A 27,159-nucleotide genomic window follows, 5' to 3' on the forward strand; every position below is an offset into this window, starting at 1 on the left:
GTGGAATGAGCATAAGTCATCTTTATCAGAAAACTTTAACGTCTTTCTGAGGGATAAAATTATTTATACATACATTATATTACAAATACATCTTATAGCTTTCAAAAGCATCTTATAGAATGATGTTTTTGATAAAATGCCAGAATGAAGAAATGTGAAAGAGAAGAACCCTCCTCTGCATGTCTTTCTTTGTTCGTTTCTCATATTCATTTTATTACCCTTTTTTTTTTGGGGGGGGGGCGGGGGGCTGGTGGCAGAGAAGGGGATTAATTACAAGAGTGGAGTGCTTCTCTATTAAGAACAGAGTGGTACATACATGTGTATAGCATTTAGCTGGTGAGTACAGATCATGTTGAGGGCTGAACTGACTCTCTCTCTCTCTCCCTTTCTTTAACCCATTGAGGATGAGCTGGTTTTGCTATAACACACATTTCCCATAGACATCTGCCTGAGTATACTTGGGACTAGTCTTCAATTGGTTGATAACAACTATTTTATTTTTTAAAGGAAGAAAAGAGGAGATGGTGTCTTTTTAAGAATATGCAAAATCCATCATTATTTGCCGCACAGTCCCAATATGGCATGCACACATGGGAAACAAAAGTTTTGAAAATTGAGGATTGCTTGGATCGTTAAGTGTGTGAGTAGGTGTGACAGGACTCATAAAGCTTTCTGGGGGATATATTAAAGTCATGCCTCATCTGAGAACAATAATATGCCGAGATAGTATGAAGGATTTTATGCACACTCCCATTTGAAGTGTAATCTCAGATGCACTGTACAAATCTGTAGTACCATTAGGTATACAGTAATGATGGATGAGCATGTATTTGTAGAGTTACAATGGACTAAAGGGATTTGAGAAAGCTATACAGTAGCCTGTTTATGGCAAAAATACTGACTTGCATGGCATATACAGTGTAGACAGTTCATAGGAATGATGGTTAATACAAGCATGTAAAGGAAATTTGTACTTTCTGAATAGCGTGATGACTTTAGACAACACTGCCAGAACTGTCACAAATTGGACTACAAATTTTACTCCCTCAAAACACATCCACACGTACAATGTACCACATGTAATTTGTATTATTATTTGGTGCGTTTACTGACAAGGGAATTAGTGTAGACATAGGCCTCTGTTTGATGTAAAGTAAGAGTATGCATGCATAAAGGTGCATGACAAATGTCTTCATGTACCTTCAAGGCATCTGCTATTTACAATGATAGCCTTGACATGACACAGCATTCTCATGTAGATCTTGCTATCTTGTCAGTATTATATTGAAATGAATAGGCCTAAATGAGTAGATAGATAGATAAATTATGTAGTGTAATTAAAAGTATGATAATAAAAAGTATATAGTATAATTATAGTAATTATAATGATGATGATAACAACGGTAATATCAGTGATTTATTTTAGTTTTAAAGCCACCTCACATAGGTACTCAACAACAGTGCGGCATGATTACACAAGTAGATACTGTAGAAAAAAAAAAAATGAATAAGCTCAAAAAAATTCATTTAAATGTGATCATGTTTGTAAATTTGAAAAAGTGGTCTTAGATTTGTCTGATTTCAAAAGATGGCAGTTGCAGGTTGTTTATTCTAAAGTCTATGTGGTCCAGCATGTGAAAGGATATTTTTACTGAGTTTCAAAGATGTAGCTGTTACCATTGCATGAAAGGCTTGTGTTTTTTAGCAACTGTATTTTATCTTTCTTTCTTTCTTTCTTTTTTTTTTTTTTTGGGGGGGGGGGGGGTGTTACTTGCTACCTCTCTGGAATGAGTGTGCTTGAATTAACTTCATAATTACAATGTATCTGAATCTCCCGTTCTAATCTAAGTAATGATCTTATAACACTAGTCACAGTAATGGAGAACAAAAATCAAGAACCATTGCCAGAATGTTCAGACACAGAAAAAAATTCCAATACCTTACTACAGATATATCATAAGGTCTGTGATTTGTGTGTACCATTAAAGACTAGACCTGTGTTTTCAGGGTGTAGTATATACCGGTTCTTAAGAACCCATTGTTTAATTTCTTTGCACTCATCGCCCAATATACGGCCCTGTTTGACCAGTGATTATATGTGTTTACTCTGTACTTCCCCAAGGTACAGGGAAGCATAAAAGACTAGTTATTGTCACCAACAGGCTACAAAAAGGAAAGGAAAAAGAGTCTTAGGCAAGCCCTCTTCCTCATTTTTTTCCCAGCAGTAGCACAGAAAATAAAGATACATTGGAATGTTGCGTTTTCAGGGCTGATTACAGTGAGAGGTCGACTGTGCGAGTTTTTATCGTAGAGAGCAAACTTAGCAAGATGCTTACTCTTTGGAGAGCAAACAAGATAGTAGGTAGTTCTGAGTGAGGGATGTTTTACAACTTTGTGCACATTGTACAAGTATAATCTTTTAATAGAATACAAGACTTGGAAATTACCTGACCTTGGTCCATGATGGTTCACAATGTGCAGAAAGAAATTGGTATTTAACCCGTTGAGAACGAGTCCCAGGTATTGTGCTCGGGCAAGCATCTATGGGAAATGCGTGTTGTAGCAAAATAAAACCGTCCTCAACGGGTTAATATGTACAATTATGTTTACACACATACAATATACGTGTATATATACTGTATAAATTAAAAACCAAGAGAGATGTTTGATTTGCAAAATTAAATTTTCCTTGCCCAAATAGGAATTATGGTGAGGGGACAACACCATTCAGTTTAATTTGCCCAACAGTAAGTTCTAGTGGCCCTGGGTCAGTGAGCAAGTGCATCTTATACTACAGGCTTGTAGCACCCTGGGATGGTGAACTATGGGGTTCTCTTGCCTATTACGAAGCACCTTTTTGGTATGCCTAATTTAGGCAGAGGCATGTACCATGATGTTCTTCAAGACCCAACATTGATGTTACATTGATGTTGAAATGTTTAATTCAGCAGGAGACAGGAGAAACAGAAACTTATATTTTTTTATTTTTTATTTTTTATTTTTTTACATTTTTTTTTTTTTTTTAGGCAAGGATCTAGGAATGAACATCTGCTACAGATTGTTAGTCGTTTACAACTGGTGACTCAGTGGGCATGCTGCCTGGAGTAAACTGTGATTACGTATTTACTAGATGAGAAAAATATTGCCTGTATATGGCAGGGGTTTGGTAATCACAGCACAAGATGATGTTAAGCACATGCACACCTGTGCGTGTTGGAATACATTGTAGTTGTAGGCCTATATATACATAGGAAACATGCCCTCAGGCAATATGTGTGTTTGTGAGTACATATTGTACAATGTATAATTTTGTGCAATTTTTATGTGTATTTATGCCTCTCTGTTGTAAAAATACACTGGTTGTATCAAATTTTTTGCACTTACAAGTACCACTGTACTGTATTTTTGTAACTGCTCATATGATACACCATGTAGGGCTGTGTGTTTGCTTTCTTCCTTGAAGGCATACTATACATACAGTTCACATACCAGGGTACATGTACTTGAACCTTTGGCTATTTACAGTCTACTTAGGCCCATTGACAGAGGATTTTACATTTGTTTTAATGTGGTATATACCATAATTGTAAAGTCAAGACAGTAAATTGTTAAAAAACAGTAAGTTTGAGCATTTTAGTCTTTACCATGACAATTTAATAATTGTAAATGATGCTGGATGAAGATCCATCAGACAGGATCCTCTTTACAGTAAATGTATAAATTGATATCAATGTAAATCGTAGATATTGATTCATAATTATTACTAGGCCTACCAATTTGGATATACAATTGTATTTGCTATTACTGTATTTAACCATATATGTAGATCCACCAGATAATGTGTATCATTTTTTAGACACATAGGCATATAAATGTTGTAATTTACAATTTCAGATAAACTCAGAGCTTAATAAAATTGTTTTGTGTATATCACGCACATGGTACTGGTAGGGCCTACATGTATGTCAGATTTTTTGTTTATTTTTTTTAAATGCAGAAGATGGTGGTATTAGAGTTACTGACATTGATATTTTGAATAATTCTCGTCAAATGATTTTGAGCACAAGATGAAATGGTGGAACAGCCTACAAAAGTATACTCACAATGCACACCATACAAGTGTACTTTATGAAAAGAAAAGAAAAAAAAAACATGAATGCACCTGTGTTTGCTTGACTTTTGGGGATTTTCTCAAGCTTGTACCCTTCTCCTCTACCCTCCCTCCGACTTTATATTGTGTGTTTCATTGTGATAGGGAGCTGCAGTGTAACAGAAAGGAGGTTTCATTGTGTCTTTGGGTGTTACATTATGTAGTACCGTAATATCTTAACCCATTGAAGATGAGTCCCGGGTTCCTGGTATATTCGGACAAGTATCTATAATGTGAAATTCGTGTTGTAGCAAAATCAGCCCATCCTCAATGGGTTGATATTTTTGATATTCTTATTCTAAATGAAATGTTACAGTACTCAAAAATACAATAGTGTATGCAGGAACAGTACCTTCATGTCTTTCTATTCCCCCTCCCCTTTCTCTCTTTAAATCTATCTTTCTATCTAAACTTACAGTAGATCTCTCTTTCCTTCTATTTTTCCCATTTATAACATTTGAAATTTGGGTTCACTATTGAGAAGTGAATTCATCAGATTGAAAGCAATTTTATGTGTTCTTGCCAAGTGCCTTTGGATACAATTTACATGTGTGTGTGGGTGGGTGGGTTTGTGTGACTGTATACAGTGTATGTGAGACTGTGACCCAAGCAGTCGGCAAATACTTCCCTTTACGTCTGGTTGTTGTCAGACTGAATTTGAGGAGTTGTGATTTATTACCAGGTTCAAAGATTATATGTGAGGCATACAAAAATGTATTGCTCTTGTGAAATTGGCCCAATATGACCTTTGACTTATTCCTTGTTGTCGTAGGAGGGGAAAATAAGATATTTTGCACTTTGTACCTGCAAATCCAGAAAATTCTTCAAGAATTAATTTCCTGCAATCCAGCAACCAATAGCATACAGGATCTATTGAATTATTGTAAATCCAAGTTCTTGCATCTTTGGCCAGCCAAACATATTTCTGCAACCTTTGTCGACCAAAGGTTTGTTTGTTTGTTTGGGTTTTTTTTTTTCCAGATGGTACCAATCTTCCTTACTTGAATTCTGAGTTTGTATTTAGGGAATGCGTTTTTGATTTGGTGTAAACAGGAAGCTGGTTTCTTTATTCTAGCAAACAGCAAACTTTTCAGAAGTGTGTAGAACTTGCAATGTATTCTGATACTAGCACTCTTCAGATCTGTGAAATACCACCCGTGTCTTGACAGAATATCAAGATGAGCATATTCTAAAAGAGGTGTGAATTCATAGCACAAAACCTCAAAAAGAAATATCTACAACAGTCCTAAGATTTTTGAACCCTTATTCAGGCCAGAACGTTATTCTGCATTTTGACTTTGCCTTCCCCACTCTTCAGATCTGTGCCACCAGTATCTTGGCAGAATATCAAGATGAGCATATTCTAAAAGAGGTGTGAATTCATAGCACAAAACCTCAAAAAGAAATATCTACAACAGTCCTGAGATATATAAACCCTTATTCAGGCCAGAAAACGTTATTCTGCATTTGACTTTGCCTACACCACTTCGTGGAGAAACTAGCATGAATTGGAAAACAAAAGTGCATAAAATAACGTAACTATATAGGCCTGTGTAGTTATAATGTTTTGTGATTTGATGTGATAATTGTTTTGTTAACTGATGAAGAAAGATATCTGTTGTATGTCCTTAACGAAATCATGACTTCTTAAATGTAATTCACCAATAGGGTTCTTCTTGAAAGTAAGTGTGAATTAATATGGGTGTGTTTTTTTATTTGCCCCTTCCTTCATTTCAGTACTCTGGCTTCCAGCAGACAGCTGAAAAGTGTGCCGTTTGTGGTCACCTCATTATGGACACGGTGAGCAGGTTTAACCAGCTTTTCACTAATACTGAGGATGTATCAACGAAGAACATTTTTTTTCCCCTTACAGGATAGCAACCCAAAAATATAACCTGAAAGTGATTAAAATTCTCCTCCAAATGCACAGTGTTTAACACCGTGATGTGCTGTCCAGTGGTTATGAGGTGCTGTAGTCTGTATCAAAACCATGGATCAAATTATGAGGTGCTGTAGTCTATATCTGATCCATGGATCAAATTATGAGATGGTGTAGTCTGTATCTAAACCATGAATCAAATGATGAGGTACTGTACTGAGGTTTGTATTTAAACCATGAATCAAATTGTGAAGTGACTGTAGTCTGTATGTGGCTGTACACCATAAAATGTGCTGTTTATCTATGTGCATCATGGATCAAATTATGATATTCTGTAGTCTGTATCTAAATCTTTGATCAATGTCGATGCTTTAATCTGTATCTAAATTTTGGACCAAATTATGAGGTGCTGTAGTCTAAACCATGGATCTTGTTTTGATAAACCATGAATAAAAATTTGGTAAGTTGTAGTCTGCATTATACTAGGGATCAACATGATTTGATTAGTCTGTATCTACACCTTATAATAATACTTGTATCTTTCTAGATCCTACAAGCAATGGGAAAGTCCTACCACCCGGGCTGCTTCCGATGCGTGGTGTGTAACCAGTGTCTGGATGGAGTGCCCTTTACCATCGATGTGGATCAGAAGATCTACTGTGTCAAGGATTACCACAAGTAAGGGTGCAGAATGTGTGTTAACCCCTTCCTTGCCACAGGCAAAGTGGCGTGTACCATGAGCAATTTTTAAAGGCTATTCATTTTAGTCAGCTCAGTGGATCTGATGAAAGTTCTGACAGTTTTAGAGACTGATGACTCAAAAATGGATTTTATGTAATTAATGGATTGCCAGAAACATTTCTTGTGGAGATGACAAAGCTGTTTGGTAACATATCAATCAAAGGTGTGGTTGTGTGAAGTATTTAGTGCCAGTTAGTGCCAGTTAGTGCCATTGTATGTTTGTGTGATTTTGTGCCAGTTTTACAGGTCATAGACCTGGCATATAAAGGGTGTTCATCACTATGAATGTTTCTTGAGACAAAGTAGAATAGTAGCATGTTATTTGTGTAAAACATGTGCATGAATTTGCGATCATTTGTTGTACAATTTGGGTCATGTTTTTCCCCAAAATCTGTGAAAAGCAGAATGCAGTGTGTGATGGACTTATGCTGTATCTGCACATATCACCATCTGGGGAAAATAAAAAAGGGGGTCTTGAGAGTGAATGTCGAGAGTAGATATGTGAATTATAGGCAGGCCCATTTAAATTTTAATTGAAATTTGTGCAGAGGGAATCAAATTCTGTTGCCATTCGTGCACAAGCTCTTGTACAATGTAGGCGTAACATCAGGTTTGACTTTTGTCAGACAGGTGCAATGTATGGATTGACAAAGGGAGTGGAAGTAAATAATCATGTTACCAGAGCTGCCAACTAGTACTGATTTTCAGTAATTTCTACTGAAATTGGACAAGAATACTGAAGGTTACAAGCAAATTACTGATTTTAGAAATCATTGTCTGTGATGAATTCTGTAACACTGTTAAGGATTACTGATTTTCACTCAAAAAAGGTGCAAATTACTGATTTTCAGCCATCATAGTACTGAAAGGCGAAAAGTTGGCAGCTCTGTGTTACACTCAGCGAACATATAGTAGTAATTCTTGTAGTGACATGTGTATTCATATCTGTCTATGTATGACATTCACTGATATTTGAATTACAAGCGAGCCCATTTTTATTCAAATTGGTGCAGAGGGAATAAAATGTGTTGCCATTTGTGCATAAACTCTTGTAGGTGTAATATCAGGTTTGACTTTTATATCAGACAGGTGCAATAGATATTGAGAAGGGGAGTGGAAGTAGATTATCATGAAGAACTCAGTGAACATATAGTCCTTGTAGAAGTATATGATGTATATGTATGCATGTATGTGTATGAAATTCACCTACTTTAAAAGAAGGAGAATCGGCGAAAAGGAGGAAAATTATAGCATCAATAATTAGACTTTTGTTACGGATTTCATGCTTGGTAAACTTTGAGTAAACATCTGCGCAAAACGGTGTACTGAAATGGTTGAATTACCTCGAGTCAGGGAAAACGTAAATACAATTTTTTTGTTTTCCTCTTTGTGCTCGTCATGTTTGAAGAATGCAAAGGTAAATGTGTGCATGCCACCCGTACACCCTGTTGGGGTCTTGCTGTTTCCATATGGAAGGTCTTCCGCATTCGTTTGTATTTACTCCCACAAATGCGCCTCTTTTCCAGATCACTGGCTATTGAATGCCTAACTTTCTTGATCTACTTTATTCGAGATGAGTGAATGTTGTTTGATGAGCAGAGGAACCTCACACACATTCCATCCTGTTCCATTTGCATGATTTCCTTCCTCACGCTTTTTCTCGCCGCACATAATTCATCTGCTGGAAATGTGTGTCTTGTCGCTGAATTGTGAAGCTTTGTTTTTATTTGCAGATTCATCAGTATTGCGTGAAAATCTCTTCTCTCATCAACAGTGTTCTGAAATTGCTATGAATGTATCTACAGAAAAGTTCATGTACCTTAGGAGATATTCTGATAAAATGAGGTGAAACAAATTAGAAAAATAAGGATGATGATATAGAGTCATTTTGATGCAGTTGTATTGCTTATCATAATAGCATGTTCAGTGCCAATTATTTTAACTGTCAAGATAAAGCAGCTATGGTTCTTTTCCTCATAAAAGTAGAAGAGTTTCTATAGAAAAAGATCTAGGATTTGATGGGGAATTATACAACTTATCATTACTGATTTCATGTCAGAGAAGAAAAGTTATAAAATTCTTACATACAAGTCAGCCAAGTTTCTAAACTTCTGTCTTTTTTCTCATGTTTATGTAGGAAAATATGTGAAAGCTTTACAAATCTTATAATTTTCTGATAATTAGATCTAAATGTTGATGAAACCTCCAATGTTCTTCATGAGGTATTACCCCATTTATCAAACTGAACATGAACATGGCGAAGAATTGCCTTTTAGGAGGCCAAAGTATCGCCAGTTTTTTATACCTCCACCCGAAGGGTGCCAGAGGCATTGTTTAAATTTGTAGTCAGTTGTGCTACTTTTGTTATATCTGTTAATGAATGCCATTGTGGGTTGTACACCAATCCTCTTGTTTTTTGTTTTTGTTTTTCCTTTTTTTTTTCTTGTTGACACCTATAGACTGCATGATGTTGGGTGTTGGATTTGTTATTTGTTTGTGGTTTTGTGGCACTTCCTGAGAGAAACCTGCTCATCCAAAAATTCAGCATTCCAAAGTGGTTTACATTATTGTTGGTTTCTTTTTAACATAGTAGATTTATACAAATTCCTGTACTATTCATCAGAATGTTTTTATGCTTGTGTGAGTCCATGGTGGCTGTTGTATATGGATATTATGGTATGGGTACACAGTGCATCAGGTTTTTGCTGTTGGCCAGGTGACTGTGGGCAAAGGGGGAAATCCAGTCTAGACATGATATAAAGTACATGTACCATGTATGCATTGTTAAAGAAGCTACGAACAATACTGAAGTGTGAACATAACAGTAATTGCTGTTTAAGATATATATGACCTTACAGCATCAAGACGTCTGTTGCCTTTCAGCAACTTTAATATTCTTTTCATGATATCATTAAATACTCTTTTTTTAAGTGGACACCTTAGTGTTGTGGCTCATCAAGCAAGTCTTGGGTTATATGGCCAGTGCACTATTTTCCTGGGCAAGTAATATGCATAAGATTGGCAAGTACCCATGGAGTCCCATTCAATATTAGAGTTTAGGATCATAGGGTCAAAGGTCAGGGGGGTCAAAGACTGGGTTAAAATGCTAAAATGTTATCATTTTATACTGAAATTATACTTTTTGTCCATACTGGCACCTTGAAAATTACTCAATGCATAAACTTATAAAAGGGTCAAAAGTCCAGTAAAAATTCTTCAAATCCCCAAGTACCTGCACTGTTAGACAATATACTGTAAAACATGATATATTTGTGGCAGGAATTTCTCGCGAATTGGAGCCGACGGCCTTTTTTGCGGCATGAAATTTTCATGAACTGCCACTGGCAGTCAATGCATAGTGTAGACAAGAACTTTCGCGTGCATTTTAATTTCGCGATTCTTGGCACTCGTGAAATTTAAATGCACACGAACATTCCTTGTTTTACAGTAGCTATTCAGCCAATCAAACCTAGTTCAAGGAAAGTCATTCGACACATTTGTGACAAACTTGTCATTTTAATATTTTGTCAATTATGTGAAACTGTCATCACACATTGCCAAGACATTGTACTACAGAGATATTAGGAGAACCATGCATTATGGTGGAGACATGTACCAGTCACCATAGTGACATTTCTAGTTCCTTTTGGTATGGAACTTGGAAGCAAGGAAAGTTGTTGAACTGGGTTTAATATAACAAAATAGTGATATACTACATCTGATGCTCAGTAACTACAAGATACGCTGATGAGTTTAATGCTGTGAAACTTCAGTGAAGACAATACATTGAATTTTAACTCTGTAATTGATGCTAGCAGTTGCCCGAAGTGCCAACTTTAAAATGACACACATTCATTAAAAAAGGTAAATAGGTTGATTGCATAAACTAAGGCATCAAATAAGAAGATTATTTTGAAGAAAGCAATCATTTGTCAAATTCAAGGTACAGAATATATTTCTACGCAGTGTGATTCAACCTAAATTATATTGAAGTTCTTCATTTGTTTATACTGGGCTGATCACAGATGTTATTAAGCACAGCTGTTCACCTTTTTTTCTTCTTCTATGATTGATGAATTGTTTGTGAATCCACAAACTTAGATTGGATGCAGAGTGGGAAGTGTACAGCTTAGTCTAGATATAAAGCCTTGCCAAAAATATATAATGAAAAGAGAATATCTGGATTGCCAAGCTTTATAGTCTGTTTTTGTTTTTGTTTCTGTTTGTTTTTCTCTGATTATCTTGGATTTGAAGGGTTTTTTTGGGGGAGGTGGGAATGGGAGTGACTGAAGTGAACAGGAAGGAGTCAAAACTGAAAACTCCACCCCCTTTTTTTTCTTTTTTACTGTAATGACACCCAAGTGTGTATTAATGTCGTGCTGAAATGTTATTTGTGCAGTTTGTGTAGCTGTGTGATTACTTGCAAACTGCATGAGCCTGTAAATGGGCCAAATTTTTGTTTTTATCCCCATATACTTCCATGTTCTTCATAATGTACATGTATGATTTAAGCCCCATTAATTGTACCCTGCTTTGCTTCAAATGCATTTTCTACAGTTAATCATTTGCTGAAACCTTTGTCAACATGTCCAGCAATGTATGGTTTGGTTTGTGCACTTAAAAATAGTGATTTCTTCTTTACAGATGGGTACTTTCAAGAATATCTAAATGCCATTCTGCAAGTCATGTGCCAAGATTATAGCTATTTATATGCTAGTTTCTCTCTTCCAATGTAACATACACTGTATAGCTTTTTCAGAAGTCATTGTCTTGTCAATATTGCATTGAAAAGCTATGCAGAGGTGTACCTCCTCTTTGTGTTATAAGAAATCCAGACTACCTAGGGTTGTGAAAAGAAACCAGCCTCAGGTTGCGGTAAGACATACCCAGACCGCCTAGGCTGGTGAAAGAAAGGTGTCTCTTCTTTCATATCGCATGGCAGTGTAGATAGATTTCAATTACCGGTATCTCTTTCGAGAATAGGAAGTCTCACCAACAACAATATGTGAGATTTTCAGACCGAATAAATTGATTGAAGTGAATTCAGCCCACATGAGGTTTGATAATGAAGATTTCAGTGTACCGTATCTATGTGAATGCGTGCTTGTAGGTGTGCAAGAGTGTGTTCATGTGCTTTCTTTGTAATTTTTCTTTGGTCTGGGCTTAGATACATGTACAGCTGTAAATTGTGCTTACTTTCTTGTTCATTTTGAAAGTGATCTGCAGAAGAGATACATTTGCCAAAAGTAGCATTCTTGCAGTCTTGTCATCAACATTTCATAGTTTGCTCACTCAGCCCTGGTAGTGGTTTATACCCTGATTCTTTTCTCAGAACAATGCATTTTCTGGTACCTTCTTTATCCATTGCACAATCATCAACAAGTTTGAAGGCTTTTCTCTGCATTGTTGGTGCGGTGGCATTCTCGATTAGTTTTGACTCACAGGCACCTCATAACTGCATTTCTGGCAACACGGCAGTCAACCTTCCCATTGCCTGTCCTGTCCACAATGTTATTCACAGCATTTGCAAGTTTTCATACACAGTGATATGCAATGGTACATGTATATAGCTCTAAGAGAGTGGTATATTGATGGAAAACCATTTATGATTGAAAAGGTATATGGACACATTTCTTTCTCAAACAGGTACAGCAGGCATTATGTTGCACATGTGTTAGTGTACAACTTTATCATGATAGCAGATGTTGAAATCTTAATACCTACAGCTTATTGTCCAAAGTCATTGATAATATGGGCTACACTTTAAGTATTAAGAGTGAAATTGACCAGATTTTGTTTCATTTTGTTGATGCTGTACAAATTCCTGTGTAACTTCCCATGAGAATCCCATGGCTTAAGGTGACAGTTTTGATTTTAAAAAAGGAGAAAAGAATGCCAAAATTTGCTGAAGATAATGTACATAAAACACAAATACACAGAAATCATGCTTTGTGTTAATTGTATAGGATATTATTATCATGCTTTTGTTGAAAAATTTAATGTTTTGGGAGCATTTTGACATTTAATATGATGTTTTCCTAACATTGTGAAATCAAAGCTGCAAAATCTTATAATTTTTTTTTTCCATGTGATTCCCAGTATTGCTTTTCAATGTTTGGAAGTATGTTTGTATGATGTCAACAAGCAATTTGTTCGTTTTTTGCTTCCTGCATGAATACTAGTTTTAGTTTGCTGCATTTGAAATATACATTTTTTTCTCTTTCTTCTTACTGTATTTTCAAATAGCATTTTCAAGCAAATTGCCTTCTTTGTTGTTCTTCTTTTCCTGTCTGTATCTGCTGCTCCAGGACTTACGCTCCAAAGTGTGCTGCCTGTAATGAGCCAATAACACCGGTAAGAACTTCTCTCATCATGGTGCTATGACTCAAACTCTTCAGCAGATTCATACTACATCTTCTTTCTTCAAGATTCTATTTTGCGCTTTTTTTTTCTTCTACAGCTTTGAAAGAAATCAAATAACCAAATTTTAAAAAAAAAAGTAGAAAGCAAGTTCTTAAACATTGCTGGTGTTGGGCATAGATCTGTCGTAAAGATATTCATCTTCATATTTAGAAGTGTTGAGTTTGTAAAGTGTTGGCAGACTAGATCGTGCATTTCGCCCAGACCACATGCCTCAACTATGAACAATGTTAGAAGCTGCCTCTACACGTACCATACTGGTGTCATGTAAGCCACATTCCTGATGTCATGAAATGTTTTGTATGTGCTCTCTTTTTCTGAATGGTAGCATTTTTACAAGAAGTTTGTGTGTGTGTGTGTGTGTGTGTGTGTGTGTGTGTGTGTGTGTGTATGTATGTGTATGGCTACTTGTACTGAGGGTAGAGTGAACATTCCCCTGTTATATTTTGAGTGACTTCATTTTGTTGTTTTTCCAAGGATGACAATTGGTACTTACCAATACCAGCCATAATTAAATGGAAATATGAGACTCCCGCATGTGTACGTGATCGGGTTCTCGTACCGCTTTCCATGGGTCTCCTTCCGCTGAAGTTTAAGAGCCCTGTATCACATGTTATTGTTGTCTTTTTTTTAGTGCTAACTGAAGGGAAGAGGGGGAAATAGAGTGTAGTGGAGTGGTTTGAATGTCAAAAACAGCAGCAGGTGGCAATTAAGTGCTCTGTAGTCAATTTCTGTCGGTGTCTCAGATTTCTCCCGATTGGCATTAATCACTTTCCCTCTATGCAATACCAGTTCACCCACAAGAAAAAATGTGCCAACTCTACTAAAAATTCATATGTCTGTGCAGTGGGCTCTTGCAGAGAACGTAATAAAGAGATGATCAGCGTTTGGGGTTATTGTGAATATATTCTTGATCATTTGGCAAAAGGTATTTCAGTTTCAACTAACCAACAGTATTTTTACTCTCGTTTCTAGATTTGATATTTTGGCACTCCTTGGTTGGCTCTTTTTGGACATCATTATATTTCAGATGTGCATTTGTTATGTACAATAAAAAACTTAATTGATGCTTTACAGACTGACCTGTGTAGGCCTTGAATATATTTTTCGCCCTACACCTCCACTACCATTTTTGTTTAATTTTTGTGATGGGTGTCACATGTTGCTGTACCTCCACAGTCCTTTTTCAGCCAATGCCATCCAGATCCTAAATTTTACGGCTGTGATTTCCTCATTTCTCTGCACAACTTTCATGCCATTACGCTCATAGCCTTCTCATGTTCTCCAGCCATACAATACGTTTTTATTTTCTTCTTCTTCTCACGCAGTCAGTGTTCTTCAGTCTCATTTTAGCAGTGCATATTTGTCCGTGTGTGCACCGACAGCATCACAGACAGACAGACAGACACCTATATGCACACATTTATTTAAAGGCACATTCAATGCCACAGAAAAGGCACTCTTAGCACATCTCTACAAACCCACTCCAGTCACCCCCATCTGTCAGACCAACACCAAAACAGCACCTCTTCCAGTACAGCCCTTCACCCCTCCCACCCCTATTCAGCACCTCAACCTCTGTACCGTCTAGCCCCCCTTCCTTTTGTATGATTCTTTCCCTACTGATAAAAGTGGTCCATATTGTACATTGGCACTCATTCAATGTCTCCCCCCTCTCTCTCTCTGTCTCTCTCTATCTATTCTCTCAATCTTTCTCTCACCCACAGGGCACAATGGAAACCGTGAGAGTGGTTTCAATGGACAAAGACTTCCACGTTGAATGCTACCGTTGTATAGTAAGTACCTTGTAGGGGTGCTGCTCTGTGTAGTGCCAGAGTTAGAAGCCTCCCTCCCTCCCTAGCCTTCTTCACTGTTCAAGGCCCCCGTACCTTTAGAGAGCTAGTCTCGTTTCTTGATCAGCTTCCTGGAAGGAAGGTCTTGTTGAAGGGGAATGCTGGGATAAGGAAGACTTTGGATTATCAATTTGTGCTGTAAAAACACACTCCATTGTAATATGTTATGTATAGCATGGCTATGATTGTTGGGTTTTTTTTTTTGTGAAGAGAAAAATCAAGAAATAAGGAATGATGTTTTACAGAACTTATTAAGTGTATGAATTCTCTGTATGACTGTCTTCTGTTTGTACATTTTAATGATACTCATATATTTGGTGCTTATTGCTTCTACCTTATCTTGTCCACTGCATCAGTGATAGAGAATATTTGATTTTTGCCATGCAGACGTTCAGAGGAAAGAAAAAAACTGTTTTGCAGGCAAGGGTCTTAACATAACAAAACAGCATTATTTGATATCATGTCCCAGATGCATGTATGTGGTACAAAACTAAGAGGACGGCGCCGTGATGATATACATGTGCCATGCTCTTTTCTCTTTTAACAGGACTGTAATTTGCAGCTGTCTGACGATGACAGCCGCCGTTGCTACCCTCTCGGTGATAAGCTCCTCTGCTACAACTGTCACATAGCCAGAATTGCCCCCAGCTCAAGAGTGGCATCCAACTCTAGCCTCCCCTTCACAGGATCTGGCCCCCTGTCTGAAGAAGACGCCGCCACCTACTCACCTCAGATATCCCCCAGCACCACCTATCCTGTTGCCAGCCCACCCATCTCGCCGCAGTCTGGCTCCCCACACCACGGCAGAGAAGCTTCATTCTCCGGCCGGGCCACGTACGACCCCTCTGTGAAATCAGCATCGCTACCTCCGGAACCGCCTCAGTACACCCCAGCCCCGCCCTTTGGTGGTGGGCAGCCCACCTACCGGTCCTCCCCGCCACCCTCGGATCCCCCTCCCTACTCCCCGCATGATCCTCTCAAGGCCAAACGGTCCTCCCCGACTGCTGACCATCCTTCTTACCGCTACGGCAGCAGGTCCAGTTTATCGTCAGGACGATCCATGAATGGAAGCAGTCACCACGGCAACCACACAAGGCAACCTGAGACCATAGAGGATAATTCTCTTGGTGGATACATGGTGACCGATTTGTGACAAAGCAAAGAAGTCGACATCCTTCCATCCTAGTCGAGGATGAGTCTCTTGTGACACTGAAAATATCAGAAGGGTGACTCTTACCCTAGTTCCAGACTACTGTTTGGTTCTTGAAAGTATTGTCATATCATTCAGATATGTACATATGGATGGTGGCTCAGTTTTTAGCCCACCAGTATTGGACAATGCAGTGGTGTGGAGAATCCATAGAATAGAGACAGAATTTTGTATTTTCCCCCCTGTCTCTCTTCCTCTACTCTGTACATAGAAATTTATTTAAACTCAAGCCTCAGATGAGACATTATGCTATGTTTATGATTCTCTTTTGTCATGACAGCAGTAAACGAATGCTCTCTGAAAATATGAGCAAACACAAAATATGTGATTTATATATTATATCTATAAGGAAAAAATATGACCAGTAGAAGTTGAGTAGGTGGACTGAGATGGGCAGGCTAACTAGGGCAGGTATATGATTAAAGCTCCTACAGTGTATTGTCACAGAAGTATGACATTACACCTGCATAGTAATTATCATCCTATCTATGCTTGAAATTTGGCAAATTTCAATTACGACCACCCCTCCACAAAAAAAAAAGAAAAAAAAAAGAAAAGATATGTAAACAATTATAATGATAAATTCAAATATCTTTGTTTGTGGATTTGCATGAAAGTGCACTTTCCTTGTCTTGAAAAATGCTACGGTTTAATATGAAGGGTTGAGATCACAAAGTCTACCACAAAGCAAATTGAGGAAATAGTTTAAAATACTAAAGGAGTTAAATTAGTTGCTATTCATCAATGAAGTATAGGATTGGTGTGTTTACAAAACGTGCAGTCATATGCAAGTGGTGGCTGCATGTTTAGACTTTCATATGGTACTTAAGAAATTGAAAGACTGACTCACACACATTCATGGAATAATTGTTCCTGATGCTTGTCAGATTTTTTCTTCTTTTTTTTTTTTGGTAAATTCATTTTTACCATCTTCCTTTTTATCTGCTTTCATTTTAAAAAGCTGATTTGAGTCAATTTTCTACTTTTCAAAATGCTAGTATTGATATGCGATATTTGTGCTAATTAGCATGGTATATATGGAGATATATTAAGTATTGAAAACTGAATTGTAGTGTGCCATGCCCACAGTTGCAAGGTGATCGATAAGCTCAGGTATAGTTGATGGAACAAATATGAATTGACAGGATTTTTTTGTTTTTGTTTTTGTTTTCGCTGTTGTTGTTTTTTTTTGGGGGGGGGGGCATTCTTGCACATGAAAATGTATAGGAATGACAAATTTTAGAATGATATATTTTGGGTTTTATTTTATCAGCATTCATATGAGTGAAAAAAAAAAGTGAGAGATTAGAAAGCATGCTAGGTTTCAAAGGTAATGACAAATTCACACTTCCCTCATGCATGTACAGAACTCCATAGTTTGTTGAAAGTAGAGGCCGTCATGCCATAGTGTCATAGTGCCGTAATTGTCAACATACATCTAAAAAAAAAAAACAAAAAAAAACAAACACACAAAACAAAACAAATCTACAGAGGGCAGTTACCTGCATTACCAGCACCTAGACTGAAGTGGTTTTGAATTGTCATCATGTGATATTTCCTTTCATTTGAAGTTTGTTTAGGGGTTTCTAGAGCCCTTTTTACACTTGTGTTTCTTAACCCCGGACTTTCTCTGACCCAGGACTATCGTTAGTCCCGTACCAATTTTTTCAGCTTTTTACACTGGCCAATTAGTCCCGTACTATCTCTTGTCCGGGGCTAAGGAGAAAACTGACCTTTTTACACTCATATTTCTTAGCCCCGGACTTTCCAAACACATGAATATTCATGATTACGCTGTGCACTGTACACGTACACGCACGCACCGGCAGCACTTGATTACCTCGTTTCTGATTGGTCAGTGGGGGTCGGACTTTGTCTCCGTCGCTTAGCCCCAGATTATTTTTTCGTTCTGTTTACACTCACTTGCTTGGCACCGCAATTGCGGTGCTAACCCTGCTATTTTACAGGGCCAGATAGTACGGGATTATCGGTGGGGCTAGCCCACTTTGGCAAAAACAAGTGTAAACAGAAAGTGGGCTAAGGATAGTCCCGTACCAACGGTGGGGCTAAGACCTTCCCCCCCCCCCCCCCCCTTAGCCCCACCGTTGGTACGGGACTAAGCAAAAATTTACAAGTGTAAAAAGCCCTTTAGGGTTTTTGTTTGCTTGTTTTGTTTTTATTTCCAATACTAAAATTGGTCTCATCTAACAGCAGTGCAAAACCCCGATGACCTAGGCATGGAGTGGGTAGCTGCTTCCTGTTGGTATCTTAAAGGCATAATTTACGATTTGCAGATGAAACAAAAACCTAGCATTAGTGCTTTAAAATAGTTCTAAAATGTGAGTTAGGGATAGAAACAACCACTGTCAAAATTTGAATCCGTATAATCGATGTTAAGTGTTGTGAAATACACAAAATGTGAACAATAGTCATAATAAAATATGTTTCTAGACTAAACCGTATACAGTTTCGGTTTATTGAGAAAAACCCTGATATCTCCTTATATTTTAGGTTTTATTGCAAATATTTCATATGGTAGGATGTTTTATGATACAACAGACCTACACATATGCATCAAATGTGATATCTTGAACATTTTTGAAATCGCTGCTCCCAAAGGTAAACTGGACCTTTAACTGTAGATTTCCCCTACAGCCAGGACGTGCCAGGACTTGCATGTGTTTGGTATCATAATTTCTTTAAAATTTACAGAACATGCTTCGAATAATCTAGACGTATGATTTTTTACCAATAGGTCAGTAAAATATGGTGTATTTTACATTGCAGAGGCTGTGTCACTTTCTTATCAAAGACAGAAAACTATATTTTATATACAAATTGGTGGTCCCATAGTCAAATGTGAATTATCTGTAAAAATCAGATATGCTGAGAAAAATGCATTAGCTGCAAGTAGATGTGTGTATGTATGGTCGTGCTATGATTAGTATATGGGCTTCCAGTGTGGCATAGAAGTATTATGCTTTTCATGTTCAAATGAGCTTTGTCATGCTTACAAAATGTGTTGTATTTTCATGATCTTTGTGGAATGTAAATGCCTCCGAACTAGAGAATAAGTTTTGTCTTCCGTAGAGCTATATTTGAAAAAAAAAGCTAGTAGATATCTAGAAGCAATTATTAGTCTATGATAAAGATCTATGATATTGCTTTGTACATGCTTGACTGTATGCTTATGGACTGTCAAAATATCTACCAGCAGGTCATTATTCTATTCCTCAATACTTGTCAGATGGGAGCACTGTGATGCAGTGGATAAGGCTTGGGATTTTAAAGCAGTAGGTCCTGAGTTCAAGTCCCACGTTGGTGTGAACATCTTGCCTCAGCCGCAAAATCTTTCCGATGTTGCGTGAGGCTCCCCGAAAGCTTTGATATCTCTTCATGTCCTTACATAGAGATTGTAGAAGCCTCTTGCCCTTGGGAGATGCAGGGTAAACAGACAATTCTATGATTGCTTTGCACTTTAACCTCTCTGATTGGATTTGTGACTGTTGGTAGGCCTGCATCTCTGGGTGTGGTTCTCTACCCATGGTTCCTGTTCGACCCAGATGTATTGACAAGTGTCTGGCAGTGTTGGGATAATGGTAATGAAAAGAAGTGTAAATGCTAATGACACTACCCAGGATATGTGAGACTGTATTACCTTGTACTGTTTTGATTGTATTCCTTAAATTCTGTATGATCCTTTCTGTAATATTCTAAATGCATCTTCTAAAAGACACTAATCACACTTGAGGCAGTTGCTGAGATAGAACTGACCAGTACTTAAGATAATAATTTAGCATTATTTTTAACTTTCTTTTAAAACAACACCAGTACCATTGTTTCAACCATGAAAATGTAACTTGAAAGTTCATCAGATATGAAATAGTGCCTGTGCCTTGTGGCTAAGTCCATGTAAAGTCAAGCCCAGAAGCACACCTTACTAAACAAAGCAAACCAACACTGCTAACCAAAATTTCTCATCAAAATTCCTGCAGTTTTGTCATTTGCATTCCTTGTCATGCAGGTTTGTTGTCTGTATCCACCATTAGAAAGTACATACATGTATAAGCCTTTGAAATAGAGGCAAGATGGTATGCAGTAGTAATGGTGATTATAAGTAGTATTGTGTTTGTGTTTCTTCGTCTTTTGATTTGCTGAATGCCAAGTTTTATGCACTCTCCTTTTATCATTATACATTTTCAGTACTTGTATACAGATGTAAGACACCTTGAAATAACGGTTTAGTACATTTGAAATATGTATTTAGTTCCTTTCATTTCAGCTTAAATGCAAAATGCCAGTAGGTATGAATACATTCAATTTCTCTGACAGTGGAGTGTCTTGTCGCTAGGAATGGAGGCACTGCAGTCGTGTATTCAGTAGGCATTATTCAAGTTATTCACTTTACAGCTAAGGCGTGTATGTGCTTTTTTTTAACCCCATTTTTGCTCTGTATGCCATTCCTTCCATTATACTGTAGTCAGCAAATACATGCATCAGTGAAAAAAAAAATAATGAAAATATGTCCAGTGCTGTATCCACCTTAACTGGGTTCTTAAAGATTTCAAATGTGTTCATTTATTCATGTCAAGCTTTATTTCGGAATTTGGTGTGGTATTTCTGGAGTTTGAAAAGTTGCCTTTCAAAGATGGGGGGGGGCACCCATTCATCATGTGTGATGATAATACACACACACACACACACACACACACACACAAAGACAAAATATGCTTAGCTGAGTTTGCACATTCTGTACTTGTATTCACAAAGTTCAAGTGTAAGTTAACAACCATTCACATGATTTCTTTTAAACTTCACACATTCGTAATTGGTTGGGCTGATTTTAAAAAATTGTAACTGCTTGACTGTAGTTACAAAGCATTAAATTTCCTATATTCAAAGTCAACCACAAAGGGTAGAGGATTATTTGCGTTTATTTTGTGGGGTTCTCTTACGTTACATAATGTGTCAAAATATTTCCTAGCAATCATGTTGAGAAAAGACAAACATGATATATTGATAAGTAAGTTTGCATATTTTTGGGCTGTTACAACTTTAATGTTTCGTAACAAGTGCTAAGTTAGTGGCTCAAAAGTCAGCACTGTGTAAATGTATTTTTACATGTGGAAACCTTGATTTTATTGTTTTGTGTACACATGCCATCACCACCTTATGTCATACCTCTTTTGTGAATGCTACTTTTTGGCAATTGATTTGATTATTTTTTTTCTTTGAACAGTAGTTAGCAGACTTGAATTTGCACACCTAAAGATTCTTGCTTTGTTCCCCCCGTTATATTATACCAGTACACACACCCACATCATATTGCAACGAAGTGAGTTGAAGCTTAGTGTCACACACCTTATTGATGCTGGTGTGTGTCAAGTGCTAATGTTTGTCTCATTTTTGCTCTCATCATATACTCTTTGGTGCTAGTCACTCTGTTCTTACTTATCATCTTGTTTTGAGACTGTAATTTCATTAATTGATACATGGATTATTAAAACTGAGGCTTCCCTCTGTCACAATCTGACCTTGTATCTCAAAATAAAGTCATCACATAAAATTATTTTTTGTCTTAATTTTATGTAATGACTGTTGATTTTGTGATACAAGATCAGAAATGATATAGCTATGCATAGATCATGACTGCATCAGTATAATACATGTACTGCCGATGGCAAACATACTCGTGCAACCTATTAGCTATATACTCTTCCCTAAGGTTTCTAGGGCAGGCAGAGGTTGTTTGCCTAGCATGTACTCCTACCTCGGGCATATGTTTACGTGCACATTGTAATAGGAAGAGGCGGTTTATCTGACAGTAGAGACATATATAGTAATAATATGGCTACAGATGAAAAATTGAGCAGTATTAGATTGGTGGTGTGGAGGTTGGCTTCACTGTTTCTTTGCCTTTCTTTATCTCTTCTCTTAAACTGAAAGGTTTGCTTAAATCTTGTTTGTCTTTGTCGATAAACAGTAGTAGAAATATTGCTCACTTTTACCAAAGAATTCATTAAGATTTCTGTAGTTCTGGAAGCCTTGGTATATTTTTTGTAGTATGCTATGCAGTTGCATAGGAATGCTTTTCTATTTTAAAACTTTATTTTCAAATAGTGTTTGTAAGGATATCGAAAGATTGATTTGTATTTGTATTCACAGTTATTACTGTAAAACAAGGAATGTTCACGTGCATGCGAATTTCGCGAGAGCCAAGATTCGCGAAATTAAAATGCACGTGAAGGCTCTTGTCTACACAATATGCATTGAATACCAGAGGCACTTCGCAAAAATTTTGTGCCGTGAAAAAGACTGTTGGCTCCAAATCTGCGAAAATTTCATGCCGCTAAAATATCATGTTTTACAGTAATTGCTTGGACTGAAGAGAGTAAAATTACTGGTGCTCTTCCCTTAAAACTGGCACTTAGAGTGCGAGCAATGCACAATGGTTGCAGCAAATTCTGACGACAGCCACGTAGCAGCCAATCACCTCTGCGTATTTTAACTGTTACCAGGGCAACCACAGCTTTGCAAAGAGCACATTTTGAAAAAGTTCAGGATGGTCAGCAGTACAAACATATGAGAAGTAGGGATGATTCTTAAAGGGAAATTCTAGACCAGTTAAGGAGTGCAACGATTAAAATTTTATCAATATCGACTGTAAATCAAAGAAATGAAATTGTGAAGTTTTACTAAGAATTGAATACTAGAATACTATTCAAGAATACTAGAGTTGATGTTTATCTAAGAGAAGTCCAATAAACAAACAAACAAAGCTGGAAAAGTTGCTGACAATTACACTTTATCATTGTTGTCGGTGCATTTTTCATTGGACATGAATTTATTTGCATGCAGAAAACAGCACTGTGACCAAGTGTGCAGTCCACTTCCATTGACATATTATGACCTCTCGATCAATGGCTGGTTGATAATCTTTTTATGCAAACATACATGGAGGGTGTTTTGGTTTCAATCTTGTGTTATTTCTGTATGGCTTTTGTAAATTTACACTGTTATTTCTGTTTCTCTATAAAGTGAAATACATTGTACTTTTTCTTCTTTTTTTTAATGAAAAAGTAAGCACGGCACGGTAGAAGAGACATTAAGGAATTGTTCATGCTTTTGTAGAGGATTTTTCCCTTTAATTTGGTTTTGCAACTTGTTGCCTTAGCTACCAAGGCATGTTTTATGTCATCATCCTTGTTGTTTGTATACATGTAATTTCACACATGAGATGAGTCTTATTTCCTTTGCAAAAAAAAAAAAAAAAGCAAAAGAAAAAGCATACCTAATCTTACACTCGGCACTTATCCTACAGTATAAATTTGTTTTTGTACTATTCTAGGATGTTTCTTCTTCATTTTTCTGTTTTACTTACCGGTAGGTGAAATACATTATGCAATGTAATATTACTCTTTGTTGCCATCGATTTTATTCGATTTTAAACTCACACTAGTGTACATATGTTGCTATGGGGTGTATCGAGCAGAGAAAATGTATGAAAGATGCTTAACCATTTTGTAACAATAAAATTCTGAAACTTGTTGATACCACACTCGACTTGACAGTATTTTGGTGAGTCTGCATGTTAAGACTGATATTTTACCTCCGTGTGGTGCCATGGGCGTGAATGAGACCATTTGCTGACTACACTGTTAGAACGAGTTGATGGGAATGAAGTGTGAAAGATTGTGTGATTCTCCCTCTTTTCGTGATGTGTGTGTGTGCTTCGTAAATAATGTTTGCTGCTCGTTGCTGCTCTGGTGTGGATTTGTAATTGCAACTTTGCAGTCGGAATGGAATAGTCCATGAGATTGTCAGAGTTGTATAGTTTGGTCCTGCTTTATCTATATGATCAAGGTATTCAGAGCTAGGTGTTGCCACCAATTCAGTAAAACATGCAAAGTGGCCGTGAGCATATCTTCACACGAAGTTTATCAAATTTTTGGCCTAGTATGGGTATTGGTTGCCTGTGTCGACATAATATTATTATGCACCAAACAAAGTGATGCAGTTTTGATTTTAAGGAATAATACTACATTGTACCAAGTTTTTCCTAGCAGTCTTAGATTCCCGTAACTTAACTTAAATGATTTTCCATGTCTGTGCAAATGTGTGTATGTATGTGTGGGTATGTGTGTTTATAAGAGAAATGAGGTAGGATTACATTTGATGAAATAGGAAAAGGTAATTTTTGAACATTTTTCTTTTGATATATGTAGTTATTACGTTGCACTATTACAATTGTATTTTTGTTAGTACATGCATTTATGATGTGTATCTATGTTGTTTTTTTTTAATCATATACAGTAGATTGGTAACTAGTCATGTTTCATCAGGGTTGAAAGCGGTATCAGGTTGAGTGCGCGTATATTTGTGTGTGTGTGTGTGTGTGTGTTTGTGCAGGTTTGCTTGTTTTGTGTGTGGGGGTGGAATTAGGATTTGAATAATTAGTCAGGATGTGATAGATAATAATTTGGTTGTTTTTTTTTTTTGGGGGGGGGGGATGATAGGGCATTTATAAAAATTTCACTCTTGAGTTATATTATGTAGTTTTTTGCACATTTAATGGTGAAATATGAGTTATATGTTTGTGGCATAGTGGATAAGACTCCCGACCCCCGATCGGAGGACCTGAGTTCGAGTCCCGCTCAGCGCTTACGTCCTTGGACAAGATGACTTTACCCACAATGTCCCTCTCGGCCCAGGTGTATAAATGGGTACCTGGCAACGCTAGGGTAATAATAATGGCAGGGCCATCTGGTAGAGCAGTGGCAACGCTGAAGAGGCTACCCTGGATAAATAAGACATTATTATTATTATTATTATTATTATTATTATCATTATTATTATTATTATTATCATTATTATTATTATTATTATCATTATTATTATTATTATTATTATTATTATTATCATTATTATTATTATCATTATTATTATCATTATTATTATTATCATTATTATTATCATTATTATTATCATTATTATTATTATTATTATTATTATATTATTATTATTATCATTATTACTATTATTATTATTATTATTATTATTATCATTATTATTATTATAGTATTATTATTATCATTATTACTATTATTATTATTATTATTATTATTATCATTATTATTATTATTACTATTATTATCATTATTATCATTAGTATTATTATACTATATTATTCAAGAGGAATGTCATTTTGGAAGTCAAAATATTCAAATGGAATATGCAAATATTCAAGTTGAATATAATACATATTAGCAAAGTATTTTTTTTTTATAGTATTGTTCAGTTGGTTTGACTTAATGTATCATCATTGTTGATGTTAAAGTTAGTTGGTGGGATTTTAATTTATTTATTACATTGTTGATGTTAAAGTGAGAAAAATGGAAGTAGAAACTGCAAAATGATAATTGATTTTGTCTTTAACTGTAGTTGAATGTTTTACTTTGAATCCAGAACGGATTGTTTATTTATGTATGATTTGAGAATGAAATCAATAAAGATCCAGGGTGTGTGCATGATGTATGTGTGGTGTTTGATAAAAATGAATGACATGTCTTGGGCTAAGTTTATGTGTGATTGTTTGCCTTCGAAGTAAGCAGGAATACATTTCCGCTAGCTGTAACTATGCGACCGTCCCATGGCATGTTGGTGAATTACAGGAGCATACGGGGAAATGGAGAAAGACTTTGTTTTTGTTTTGTTTGTCAATGTGTCAGCGTTTGTCGATCTGTACCTGGATAATCCTATGTGTTCGTGGCAAAATTATTCGGGGATTTTCAAAGGCTTTATAAGTTTCAATTCAAGCAGTGCGGTTCATCGTCCTTGGTGGATCAAAAAGTCCAAATCTCCACGGTCCATTTTGTATTTTGTATGATTTCTCACGTTTGTTAATTTGTTCATTTTTTTTTTATTTATTTATTATTTTTTTTTTATTTTATTTTATTTTTTATTTTTTGCCGTTTGGATTGTACATACAGGACTTGGCTATTTCAATTGTTGGCGGGCATGAAAACTACATCGACACATCTGTTGTCATGGATTTTTGTGATGATAAAACGTAGGGGGCGCCAAGCGTTTGGTTTGGTTTGGTTTTATTTCCCGTCATAAAAAGCATACAAATGAAATATCTTTACAAATATACAGAGTTTACAGAAATGCAATGTTATACAAACTATACAAACAAGAGAAAATTAATATCATTAAACGGTACGAGTATGAGTTTACAAACAGCGAACCGAAACAATAATAACAAAGACAAAGTGATAGATGAGATAGTGGAAAAACGGCTGGAAAACCCATATTCAGCGACACTGTTATAGAGTCACTGGTCTTCCATGGGGACCAGAAGAAGAAGAAGAAAAAGAAGAAGAAAAAAAAATATATATAGAAAAAAAAAGTGGGAGGAAAGGGGGTAATATCGTCTTGTAATAACAATAATGATATTCAATATTATCTTCTCATTCAAATTAAAAATCGATATACAAATCAAAATAATCATTAATTATACAAACATCATACATGACAAAATCTTTGAATTGTTCATAAAATAGACACCATTGAGTCTTATTCAGTCTAATTGTTTAACAATAATCGCTTAAATGTTACAATTGTTGGGCAGTTACTAATACAAATGGGAAGACTATTATGCAAGCGTAAACATCGTGTGGCGAATAAATTCAGGATTACCGACCGCCATGCCTCCGTTACCCTAGCAACATGATGTCCCTTCAATACGTTCCTCGTCATCGCTTTCTGATTCTCTTTTAATCAGTTCAGTTCACATTAGTCTGGCGATATCAATGAAAACGGTACTTGCTTGTAAGCCTCCTAAAAGGACTGATTCATTTACATCAGGGGAAAAAAAAATCCCTACTTGAGTATCTGTTAACTTTGC

General features: G+C 36.5%; 1 protein-coding gene across 1 annotated transcript in view; it reads left to right on the plus strand.

Annotated features, from left to right (window-relative positions):
- The window catches only part of LOC140232632 (uncharacterized), a 28,335-nt gene extending 11,520 nt beyond the window's left edge, over positions 1-16,815 (plus strand). The window contains exons 4-9 of the mRNA XM_072312733.1: positions 5,888-5,950; positions 6,577-6,707; positions 8,179-8,187; positions 13,079-13,124; positions 14,918-14,986; positions 15,591-16,815. Coding sequence (XP_072168834.1) covers positions 5,888-5,950; positions 6,577-6,707; positions 8,179-8,187; positions 13,079-13,124; positions 14,918-14,986; positions 15,591-16,196 — 924 coding nt within the window. The 3' untranslated portion in view covers positions 16,197-16,815. The remainder of the gene's footprint in view (positions 1-5,887; positions 5,951-6,576; positions 6,708-8,178; positions 8,188-13,078; positions 13,125-14,917; positions 14,987-15,590) is intronic.
- The last annotated feature ends 10,344 nt before the right edge of the window (positions 16,816-27,159 follow it).

The sequence above is a fragment of the Diadema setosum genome, chromosome 9 (assembly GCF_964275005.1).
Source record: "Diadema setosum chromosome 9, eeDiaSeto1, whole genome shotgun sequence".
Taxonomy (NCBI): Eukaryota; Metazoa; Echinodermata; class Echinoidea; order Diadematoida; family Diadematidae; genus Diadema; species Diadema setosum.